General features: G+C 25.8%; 1 protein-coding gene across 3 annotated transcripts in view; it reads right to left on the bottom strand.

Moving 5' to 3' along the window:
• The window catches only part of LOC105666959 (oocyte zinc finger protein XlCOF6), a 41636-nt gene extending 30701 nt beyond the window's left edge, over nt 1-10935 (bottom strand). For 2 of the 3 annotated variants that reach the window (XM_012319819.3, XM_048414278.1), the window contains exons 1-4: nt 10440-10934; nt 9716-10235; nt 923-1184; nt 641-838 (exon numbers count right to left, since the gene is read on the bottom strand). In XM_012319819.3, coding sequence (XP_012175209.2) covers nt 641-838; nt 923-1184; nt 9716-10235; nt 10440-10562 — 1103 coding nt within the window. In that variant the 5' untranslated portion in view covers nt 10563-10934. Of the gene's footprint in view, nt 1-640; nt 839-922; nt 1185-9715; nt 10236-10439 lie in introns of all 3 variants that reach the window. The other variant, XM_048414279.1, reaches the window with a different exon arrangement.
• Between the last annotated feature and the right edge of the window lie 1964 nt (nt 10936-12899).

The following is a 12899-nucleotide window of genomic DNA, read 5'->3' as shown; positions in this document are numbered from 1 at the left end:
CATCAAAACTTCGTGAAAAATTTCATTATGGTTATAAAAATCAGATTATAAGAATATTTACAGCATAATGGTTGCGACATAAAAGCATGTATATGGACAAGTCCATAAAGAAATATTCCTAAGAATAATTATTTTATAAATTTGAAAGAGATATAAAAGCTGAAGAAATTAAATAAATATATTGTAAATATAATATTGAATTTCTAAAATAGTCACATCAGAAAAACTTGTGTAATGCTAAAATAATATTTAAGATAATATCAGATTATGGCACATGGCTTTTTTGATATTTCTTCTTAAAATTTAGACTTGAATTCTAAAATTAAAGTCAATTTTACAATGTACTTTTTTAGCAAATCTTCAATAATTTAGAGATGTTGATTGAGTCAATCATAATCTGTGTAATATTTTAGTATAGCACATAGGAGATATTTTTAACAAAATAAAATATGAAATTATTAAATAATATATTTTAATCAGTACTTATAAATATTCACAATATAAACTATAAACGTGTGCGTGCGCACGTACACATACAAAGAATATACATTATAAAGTGATATACAAATAAATAAATTTATATCAATAAACAAAAACAAAATTAATATATATATACATATGTATATATATAAAGTTATACCTTTTGTCACACTGATCACATGGAAATCTATTTTTCATAGTATCTGGTAAATGACACCGACTATGAATATATAATGCACTTTGTTGTCTAAATGCTTTCCCACAGGTTTGGCATACATGAGGTCGTTCCTCACTATGAATTGCTTTATGAGAATCTAATACCTTTTTATGTACAAATGATTTTCCACAATCTTCACAACTTTATAACATATATTAAATAGTTTTATTAGAAGATTATGTATATTAAACAATTTATACATAACTTAATAAACCTGAATTTTACCTGAATTTTGTCTTGTTTTTGTGTCGTTTGACATGAGTAAGAAAACCATAATATTTATCATAAACTTTACAACATAAAGCACACATATATTTTGCTTGTTGATTGTGAATAGTTTCATGATGTTCTTCTAATTTTTCTAAACTAGGTAATTTATCATTACAATCAGTGCAAAGCCATGGATACCTATTTATATTTTCTTCTCTTTTGCGTTTTAATATTTCTACTGTATGTGCTTCTATAATTTCTAAGTCTGTATCAGTACCTATATTTAAAAATTACAGCATAAATATAATTTTTCCAATATACTATCTGATATAATTAACATAACTTTTCAGTATAGATATACACAATTAGAACTTCACTTAAGCATATATTAAAATATATATGATATTAATTACTATTTAGTAAAAATCATATATAAAAAATTCGGGAATTAAATATTAGTACATATTAAAGTAACAAAAGACATCAGAGACTGACACCATATCTTCAATTATTCATTAGACCAATTTAAGAATTTTGCTGTATTTTCTTGGTGTAACTTTTTTACTATATACAGGAAATCAACCTTTTCATCCGAATCACGCCTTCTATTTAATAATAATGCTCATATAAAACATAAAGTATCAAAAAACTATACCGTTTCTAAAGACTTATAAATCTGTGTGAAAAGCGGCATTTAATTTCGTTCAAATGAAAAGGACTTTTATTGATAGATGTAATTATTGTAAATATTGTGTCTAATATTGTCGTTTTAGTTTTGTGTATTTCATGGGTTGGTTGTTATTTCTGCCATTAATTACAAGGTTTATAAAAATTGTAATAACATTAGTTTCATCTATACATTGTAGGCAATATTTTTTTATAAAATAAAACACATCAGTTCATTACAATCATATGATAGATAGAGAGTATTTACTGTTATTTATTATTATTTTATACTATATTTACCATTTATAGGTCCAGTATTGACACTGTGAGTGAGAAGATACTAGAAATACAGAAATGGCAATTGGAAATGATATATGTATAAAATCAAAGGCAATTGTATGTTATAATATAATATAAAGATATAATATAAATATAACAACTCTATTTATCTGAACTATATAACTGTACTTCATATAATAGAAGCTGACCAATTTTCCTCATTTATTATTTTTTGTTGATATGACAGGAGCTCATCTGACAGGAGTTCAGATAAGTGAATTCGACTAACAAGAGTTAATTATTAGGCATAACTATAATTTCGTTCCAATAAATGAATATTATGTAAATAGAGTTTTACTGTTTTAATATTTCAATAGGGTAGAAAAAAAGCTGTTTTCATCTCTTTATTTTATTTTAGAAAAATCAAGTAATATAGGCAATTCGAATCTAAAGTAAAGAAAGATTTATTCAAATTCTAATGTTCATTAGGGACATTTTCTGCTTCGAAATTTGGCAAATTAATGATCAACTGCTCTAAAACTTCGTTTACAGAAGTATTCTTGACAAATATAAGATCTTGAACATTCCTACTAGATTCATGAAATGAGTGCTGTTCAAGATTCTTACACCTTTTCCTACAAGAAAAAGAGATATTTTTTCTCATGATATTAAAGAAACAATGATAAAAAAGTACCGCCTCCAGACTCTGGCCCTACATGTTCCCAGTTTTGGAAATATTCCATATGGAAATATTGTGTGAGAACTTTGTCCGATCAAGTCGCTTTACTGAATTATAATATTATAAAACTATAATCTCTTATATATAATCAGTTTTTCTCTTCTAAATTTCGGAATTCGTTTAAACATTCGTGGCATAAAAGTGGATATTTAAAGAAAGAAACCTTTCATTACTAAAATCTGATAGATTGTTGTTTTACAATGCGAGATGATGAAACTCATTGGTGAAATGTATGAGGAGGATTTGTACTTGGCATATGCTTGGCATATAAAGAGTATTTATATTTCAAGCATGTTTTTTCGGAACATCGCTATTGTAACAATTACATTGAATAAACTTGCTGTTATCGTTATATATATATATATAATATATATATATATATATATTATAAATATATAAATATATATAAATATTTATATATATTTTTTATATATTTATATATATATTTTTTATTTATTTATATTCTGTATATATATATATATTTATTTATTTATAATTAGTACTCCAGTGTTTCGGAATATATATGTATATTTCTTTTTGAAATAACTAAACTAATTGAAATGACAGGCAGTATTCGAAATGCACAAAATAAGAGTAACGATATTACATGGAATAGTTACGATAATTACATATTGTTGGACATCGCTGAACTGAGGATAAATAAAAGCCGTTACTCATCTGAAAAAGATTAAAATATCTCAAAAAAAGAGAGGTGAAATTTAATTTTCTTAAACAATTGATTTATTTCGAAAAATTTTCACACAGATTTATAGGTCTTCAGAAAGGTCTCTTGTCCTCTTTTAAAAAAATTTTTAAGTTCAGCCAATGGCAATTGTGCACAGTTTTAGCAAAATCTGTATGCGTTAGTCATCGATGTTTCATTTTAAATAAATAAAGCTTTAATACAGCCCTATAATTCAATAATTCTTTAATTAAATATAAGAAAGTTGCGGAAGTACAGGGACCAGCTGAATAACATTTATAAGCGAGCATGAAGTGATCTCTTATGAAAAAATAAGGAAAAAATGTAGAATAAAAATTTTTCATATGACGTTTACGAAAAAAGTGAGTCTAAAAATAGAATAATATTTGAAGATTAATTTCGTTAATTCCAGGCTGGACAGGAGTAAATAATCAACAGGAAATTATTCAATATGTGAGAGTAAGTTGGAAATGTATAATAAAATTTATTTACAAAATGTTTTTCAGGAAAATAAATTTGAAAATTTATGATATGCGTATATTCTTAACTAAACATATCCAAACTCTACTTTCTCGAAAATAAAGCCTTAAATAAAAAAATTTTATTCCGCATCTTTTACGTACTTTCGCATGTAGAATTATTTTTTTGTAACCAGTTGATAATTAATCAAATTCAAGCATACCTGACAAATTTTTAAACTCGATTTTCTCGAAAACTAACCGCAAACGAAAAAATTTTATTCTATCCTTTCTTTTTACTGTTTTATAACAAATCACCTCATATTCGCTTGTACATGTTATTTGACCGATCTCTACATGCATGATAGATTCTATCAGGATATCTGCGACATTTTCAATATTTGCGATTCTGTAAGAAGATATTAAGCATAGATGCTAGTAAAAGAAAACTGTGGCAAAAATTTTTATGTAATCCTTTGTTTTCATATTTCATGCGATACGTTAAAACCGAAAAGCCAATTACATAATTATAGTAATGTTTTATAAAATTATTTTAACTTAAAAACTATGTTTATTGATGATTCTTTAATCAATTTAAATACTATTTATCATATAAATTCTCAACTCTTTTTCCAATCCTTATTCAATGATGTGGAGACACGCGGTAAATTGAAATAAATAATATACATATACATATAGCTATTATATAACAGATGATAGAAATGCTATTATAAAATGATGTAAAACGTAATGTGGTAAATAATGTATGACATATATGTTTTCAGTATACTCCTGGTTATTCTGTTCCGTTCAATCGGCCACAACTTTATTGAGATGAAAACAATTAGCTACCATTCTTTTATATTCTTAATTCATAATGAGATATTCCAGTAAGTTCAGTTAAAGCGGACACACTACATATGTAAATGATGTAAACATTATAGATATATATGTACACTTTTTTTAATTAATGCTGGATAATTGATAATTATTTCCTCGTGACTACTAATATTATGAGAAAATATTCTGAACAAAAGTTAATCAATACTCAGTTGGAAATAAATTACGGTAATAAAGATTATCAAGAAAAATTTATTCAATAAAAATTCAAATTTGACTAAGTAACATCGAAACGAATACACAATATCATACACAGTTGCCTTTCTCCAATTAAAAAAATCAGCTTAAAGTATGATAAATTGTTTGTTACATCGATCCGGATATCAGTTTCTATATGTTTCCAATTCACCGTCTTAAGTGATTTCTTTTATGATCACCATATAACATATCAACTTCTTGAAGTTAAAAAAATATTTCATTCCTGTAGTAGATAGACATATTAAGATTCGTTTATATATATTTCCTTATTTCTTTATATTATTATATTTATCTATATTTCGTCTATATCAGACTGACAAGTTCAAAATGCACTTACTATAACAATACGAATATATACCATGAACACGAGACTCAGTTTATAACAAGTATTATCATTTATGTTTAGAAAGCTTACTGGATATTTTCATATTTATATGATTATATTTGATTCATGCATTAATAAGGAAATTTATTATACAGGGTAATAAGGTAATTTATTATACAACAGTGCGATTCAACAAAAAAAAATAAGATGAAAATATAGAATAGAATTTTTTCATATAACGCTCCGTTTTCGAGAAGATTTAGTATAAATATTTGACAAGTATAACTAAACTTGGCTGATTCTAGACTAAACATGAGTAAGAATTAAACTATAAACCAAAAATGTACAAAAGACTCTTTCCTAACATGCACTGTTTTTGAGAAAAATGAATTTGAAAATGTATCATGCGCGTGTATCAGTACCAGTATTTAATTGAACATATTCAAATTTTATTTGTTTGAAAATAAGGCCTTAAACGTTTTTGACTTATCTTCGTACGTATAATAACCACCTGCTGATGTTTGATAAATTTTCAAAAAAATTTTCTCTATTCTCAACTTATCTGTTTGGAAAGAACTACCCTGTATCCACTAAAACTACTCACTAGTTGCTGATCAACATGTATTTTAAGTTGAATTTATTAAGAAATTATTGGAAAACAGCAACTGTTTATGACATCGCTGAATTTGTGTAAGTATCAATTTTGACACTGCATAAAAAGCAATATATGGTGTCATTTAAGAATGTCATGATGATCTTGATTTTTTATTCAATACAACATTTTTTTTAATATTATTATTGCAGTTTTTGAAGCTAATGAATTAGCCGTCAGATTAGCGGAAATGCTTGAAAAATTGTGCCAACCATGACAGAGAACAGACTGTATACTTTCGGATGAACCAACCATTTATTTATTTGATCATAAATCATAAGTCTGACACATAGGAGTCGATTAGACAGAAGTCCACTACAAGACAAAAAAGTAAGGACTTTTAACATTTTTAGATCATTCTTTTCTAAGAATATTATTTGAAAATCTTATTTCAAGAAATTCTTATTTAATGAATATTATTTGAAATTACTTGAAAATCTCTATATATGACTTATATGTAAAATATTTTTCTCATCATTATATTAAATATATCAAATAATATTTGTGTAGTTATGACTGAAAACAGATATTCATAATAAGAATAAATTGTCTTTATATATTCATTTAATTTCAAAATAAATTATAAAAATTAAATTAATATTTTTAACGTTTTTTAACAGTACATTTATTAATAATTATACTGTTTTATATATCAAGAAACAATACATGCAGGCCAATCAGATTATATATATAAAATTCGCAAAACGATTTTCGTTGTGTACTTTATGCTAATGTTGTTTTGATATTCATCTCTTTAAGTTATTTGCATCTATCAACAAAATAACATAAACGATAGATTTAAGGTGGTTTCATAAGAAATCTAAAGATCGCATGTTACCCAAACACCCTTTAATAATTGCAAAATTACGAGCTGGAGCTCGGTCTTAATGAAAATACATATCCGTGGTGACGAATAACGTTTTCCAATAATCTTAAAAATGTATACATAAAGTTCAGGTTATTTTCACTTAAAGTATTGTTGTAAAGATGAACGCCTAATAATATGCTGGTGATTATACCGCATCATACATTAACACGAAATTAAATTAAAAAATTTATTTCTCTTTTTTGCATTGAATTCTGCATATCTGTATGGTATACGTAATAGTTTAGTACTGTATCAGTATTACCATTTGATTTAATGACTTCTATCCAAAGTATTTTTTATAAACATAGAAACCATTGCTATTATTTATTAATATTCATTTGCGAAACTTGTAGGGTTAGTATAAATATTGATACTATTTCCAATGTTTACATTTCGTCCCTTCGGTTCACTGTTTTATCTGCAGTTTGTAAATCGAAAAAATTGAGTTGGAAATTTATGAAGTTTAAATTGTTTTATGAAGTTAAGATTTTAAAAAACTTAAAAGAATATTTGTTGTTTTTTAAATAGAATTTTCATCATATACTCATGGATTTAACCCACTAAGTGGGCTTTACCAAAAATGTTTATACACCCTGCACATTATTCTACGACGTTATAGTTCACTTTCGTTTAATAATTGCGCAATTAAAGACTTAAAACAGATGTATCTATGTAATTCCAAAATTTTATATACAGAATCTATTGAATTATTACATAACGTAGTTATTTTTGCATTAAAATAAACGGATTTTCTTCAAAATGTAAAAAAAATTGTGTTTATTTTAGTAACTACGTTGCTTTTTCGAATGTATGGTTTCTTCCTACAAATACTTCCATCTTAGTATGGTTTTCGATTGAAATTGCTTACATTAAGATGGAATCTATGTGAATGTTCTTCTGTATATAGTAATGAATTAGTTGTTCTATTCTTATTTGATTTATAATAAATAAATCAAATAAACAATATATCCATTTTATCTTCAGTTACATAATGACACACTGTGTGCAACAATGATTTAATTAGTAAGTAAGACAATAACAAATAATATTTTTAATAACAAACAGAAAATGAATTCAACACAACTGTTACACATTACCTTTTTTTATATGGGTTTTAACTATGAATATTTGCGATATATTAACAATCATACATATAGGTATTGTTCTGGTATTTGTCTAATTTCCATGAATATACAAACAACAATGAAATAATCTGATTATTGATTGGATTACATGTGCAATTAAAAGTGCTTTTTAATACAAAGAATTCTATTCTTAAAATAGAATTTTATAACTTTATCTAATAAATTTAGCGCTACAAAATATTTTATTAATTTTTGTATTTTAATAAACTTGAACTCAATTATGTTGCAGACTATTGGTTTGTTTCAATAATCACCTTCATATAACATAATAATATTATACATACATCAATAATCATTTTATTATGATGTGAAAACCATAAACAATTTAAAAATATATTCCAGCTATCATATTGTAAAATAGTAAAAGCTTATCTTTTTTCATTTTAATCATAAATCTCTCTCTTGTAACCAACTATGAGAAAAATGCTGGGAGTTAAAATGGTGTGAACATCCTGTGTATATATGTATATATTCAAAACTTTTTGGTAAACAATAAATAATTTAAAGGTATTATATGTGTCAAATAGAAATTACACTTCTTTGGTGTCTTTTCACAGAATAGATCAAATATGTATAGTATTATGAACTGTTTTCTTAGAGACTACTGCAAAGAGAAATATTGACTTCACTTGTTTTTACTTCAGTGGATTACATGGGTTCATCATTAATATGTAAATAAACTTTTCCAGAGTAACTATTAGAGTGACTAGTATGGCAGAAGAGGTAGAGGACCTCTAATAAAATGTAACTACTCTGTAATGAATCACACCTAAAATGAGAGGCATTTATCTTAAATGAAATGTGGTATTAATTTTTATTTATCAGAATAATTACTATCCTAATGGAGAGTATTTATTTGAAGCATTCTTTTACATTCTCTATAAATAAAGTCTTATAGTGAAAAATTAAATTGGATTCTAAATATAATTATTAAACAATTATTTTAACTATTTTGATTCCATTTACAAGCTTCTATTCGCTTGTTCTTCTATTTGCTTTGTAACTGAGAGAATTCTTTGAAAAACTGAATATGAATCAATCATTCTTCTTCATCATCATTTTTTGAAAATGAATAAGGTTTGTCTTGTTTAAATCTTCCAGACAAGTAAACAAATAGTTCTGTTCAATTAATAGGATTATGTAAAGCACAAAGCTTTATATAAACAATGAAGAAAATATGAAGTATATATGAATGGAAACAAAATAATAACAAAGGAAATATAAACGTAGGAATACATAAGGTATATCTATCAATTACTTCATAAACTGTTCTTAAATGTTCAAACCAGTATTTATGAAAAGCCTACTAATTGTTTACAAGACCAAAGGCATCATTTCAGATATTTAATAGAATGATTCTCAATGTAAAATGTTTTTTGCTTTCCTTTCCTTTTTTCACATAAAATTTTTCTTTAAATAAGCATTTTTTGTCAAAACTTTTTAATTATTAGAATTTATCAGTATGAAAGAAAGTGTTTCAAGTAAATGTTATTCAGTTTAATAAAAACTATCCACAAATGACAAGAAATTAATACTTTATTCTACTTAATATAAATAAGGGCATTCATTTTGTTTCGTTAGTAGACATCCTAAAAAAAGCGTTACCATTCTACCATTATCTACCACAATCTATTTAATTAAAAAAAATAATGTTTATATCTGTAAGTTTTCATAAACAGACAATGGTTTTTGAGTATATATTTTAGATCCTTGTAACTTTGGTTATACTTGTATTGATATTAATATTTTTATTAAAATCACCAATATCTACTTTCATTCATTTTACTATAAGCTAATCTATTTATAAGATATTTTAGTCTTTATAGATAGTTTTTATATGTGTATATTACTTACTATTATAATGATTATATTTACCTGTCATATAATTATCTGGAATTTTAATATTTGTTTTCATATCTATATTTTTATGTTCTTTTTTTAAATCAGCACTTATGTATACGTCTGGGTCCTCCATTTTTTGACTTTTCCGTTTTAATTTTTTTCTAGTTTGTTTAAGCTGTGTTTTTTTAAATTGAATTTTACATTTTTTTTGTTTCACATTATCTTGAGGTTCTTCATTTTCATATTTTTGATGGTTATCATTTTTATTTTCTTCAATAAAGTAATTACGTGAAGCGTTAGATGTATCATGGATATAATTTGATAAATGACATTCAACAATTCCTTCACCAATTTCTTCCTTTGGAAATGCAATAGTTTTATCAATATAATTTATATTTGATTCTAATGGTTGTGGCTCAACTTTAGGGTCTAGAAGTAATTGTCTTAAAGACACTTGTGCTTGATTGGTTTTCTCAAAAAATTCACTACACTGATTCAATAAAATACAACAATCTATACAAACTGTAAGTGGTAATCCATCATTAGTTAATACCTGTAAGCAGTATTTTAATTTAAATATTACTACAATATACATATATATTCATAGATATAGACATTACTCTAATAATACTAAAATGTAATATCAGATTAAAATTCGAAAGAAATTATATTTCATTAAGACAAACAAAAAAATAGAAAGAATTATTAAATTTATTGCATTAAAAAGAATTATAAAAAAAAAGGAAGCTATTTTTACCTGAATTTGTAAACATTTAGCAATTTTAGCTTCTATGGCTAATTTTTGCCCTTCTGCTTCGTAAATTCCAATAAAATTCTCTTTGGTTTCGGCGCAGAGCCGGCAAAGTTCCGACTCTGTCATGATTCACAAACAAAATTCGAGAACAAGTTCCGCAATACAGTACATTGTCAAACAAACAATTAATACAATCACATCATCTCACATTTATATTGTAATATATGATAAATAGAAAATTGTGAACGCCAAAAAGGATAGTGGACATATTGTTTCTTTGCACAAGAAAAACAAGTTATTTTGTAATACACGTACAGAGTTTGTTAGTTTATTACATTTATGGAGAATCATAACAGATTTTTATGAAATAATTTAATCAGTGTGTGTAATAGATTGTTCATTACATTATATATGAATGAAAATACACAGTTGTTTCATTATATTCCTTGAGAAAAAGTACATTTGTATATATAAGCGTGTTTATAGCATTGCTAGGGATTTTAAGGTCGTACCACACGTTGATATATAAAATTTCGATCACTGGTCAATCCTAATATTTTATCTTATAGATTTCTTTCTGATGGCTGTGAATGATACATATTTGTAACAACATTCTAAGCTTATTCTATGTATTTTTATATATTAATGAGATATATAACGTTTTTGCATACCATGTGGGCAATACATATATATAAATACATATAGGTACTTATTAACCTTATTTTCTCCATGTAAAAAATATTTTTAATTTTTTTTATGCACTTATAATATATCCTATATGTCTATTAAAGATGTGCGAAATCACTAACAATGATTTGTCACATCGATCGCGATTTTTATATTTTGAATGAATTTACTCATTGTAATCGTAATTCACGACCTTGATTGAATTATTTTTTATGAAATATTGCAATATAGTTTTGCATAAAAATATCTATATGTACTGTAAATTTAAAATAACGTCACGTCTTCTTCATATAACGTAAATTTACTTTATTGAATATTAAAAATAGAAAATAATTCAATTTTTTTCCCTTTGTTTCACTTCATTATTTTAATAAGAATTAATTCTTTGGTAAATGTACAGATAGAACTGAACTTCTCCAATTCTGATGCCTTTTTATACATAGTATTTATATATTAATGCTATATATTATATATTTATATATTATTCATTTATATATTCATTATATTATACATTACTTATATTTATAATATGTAGTGGGAAGTATGATTCTGAACAACTGTTTTCCTAAATATGTTACTGGTGATTGGTCTTAATTTTTAAAATATTTGCAAGAAAACTTGCTGCTATTACAGAAAATTGAGCGTCTGTGGTAGCATATGCATCTACATTAGTTGCCAGCAACCGGATAAAATAACGCGATCGAAATCTTCTGTTTATATATACAAACGAGGGTGGGGTGAACTTGAATATTCAAAATGAAGGTTTGTGCACAACGGTTATATACGAAGCTGTAAAAATCTCTGTATAACTCAATTAAAAATGATTGTCATCAGTGTACATATTGAGTTTGGGTTTGGATAAATATGTTCAATCCAGCCACCGCGAGGCAGTCGGCAACGCTTACATGAAATGATAATAAGTATTCTATTTCGAAAAATAATATCGATTACATATTCACTCATTAATTATGTTTATAATTAATTTCTTATTATTTCAAACAAGTGACGGCCGGACTGAAAAATCTAGTTCAAAGACAAACCAATACAGTGATGATATTCATTTTTAATTGAGTTATAAAATATTTTTTGTAGCCTTGTATATGCAATTGTGTGCGGGCCATTTAAAATCGCCTCACTCTCGTTTATAAACAGAAGATAAGCAGCTGGTGGCCGGCAACTGAATTGACGTATGCGCCGCTACAAATACACAACTATAAACAGAATTCACTATAGTGGTACTGACTGTTTTTGTGAATATCTCGGAGAAAAATTTATCTTGAAGACAATTGATCTCAGGAAAACTTTTTTTTTTAAGTACATGAAATGATCTCAGAAATCAATAGAAACAAATTCCACTACGGTAGGATGAGAAAGCGAAAGGTAATGCATTTTACAACTAAGCAAAACTGATTATGTCTACACTATAGCCAAGCGCCTGAATGAAAAAAGAGCTTTTCATTTGAACATCAAAATATAAATCTTTCAGAAAGCGTACAAGCTCGGAAGATAAACTGAGATATGCTCATACATTTGTATTATACAAATTATACAAATTTAAGATTTCCCGTTTCGTAAGTTAACAAATTGATTGTGCGGAAGCTAACAAACGGATCAATTCAAAATCTGGCATATTATTTTGGTATGACTAGTACTCACTTATCACAGAGTCTTGATATTCTATAATAATTCTAACTAAAGTTGTAAACGATTTATTAAAAAAATGTTTATTAGCAATGACTTTCTATTGATACGTTTTATGTATGATTAATGGGTCGT

The sequence above is a fragment of the Bombus terrestris genome, unplaced genomic scaffold (assembly GCF_910591885.1).
Source record: "Bombus terrestris unplaced genomic scaffold, iyBomTerr1.2, whole genome shotgun sequence".
NCBI classification, from domain to species: Eukaryota; Metazoa; Arthropoda; class Insecta; order Hymenoptera; family Apidae; genus Bombus; species Bombus terrestris.
This window is presented reverse-complemented; position numbering and strand designations above follow the sequence as displayed.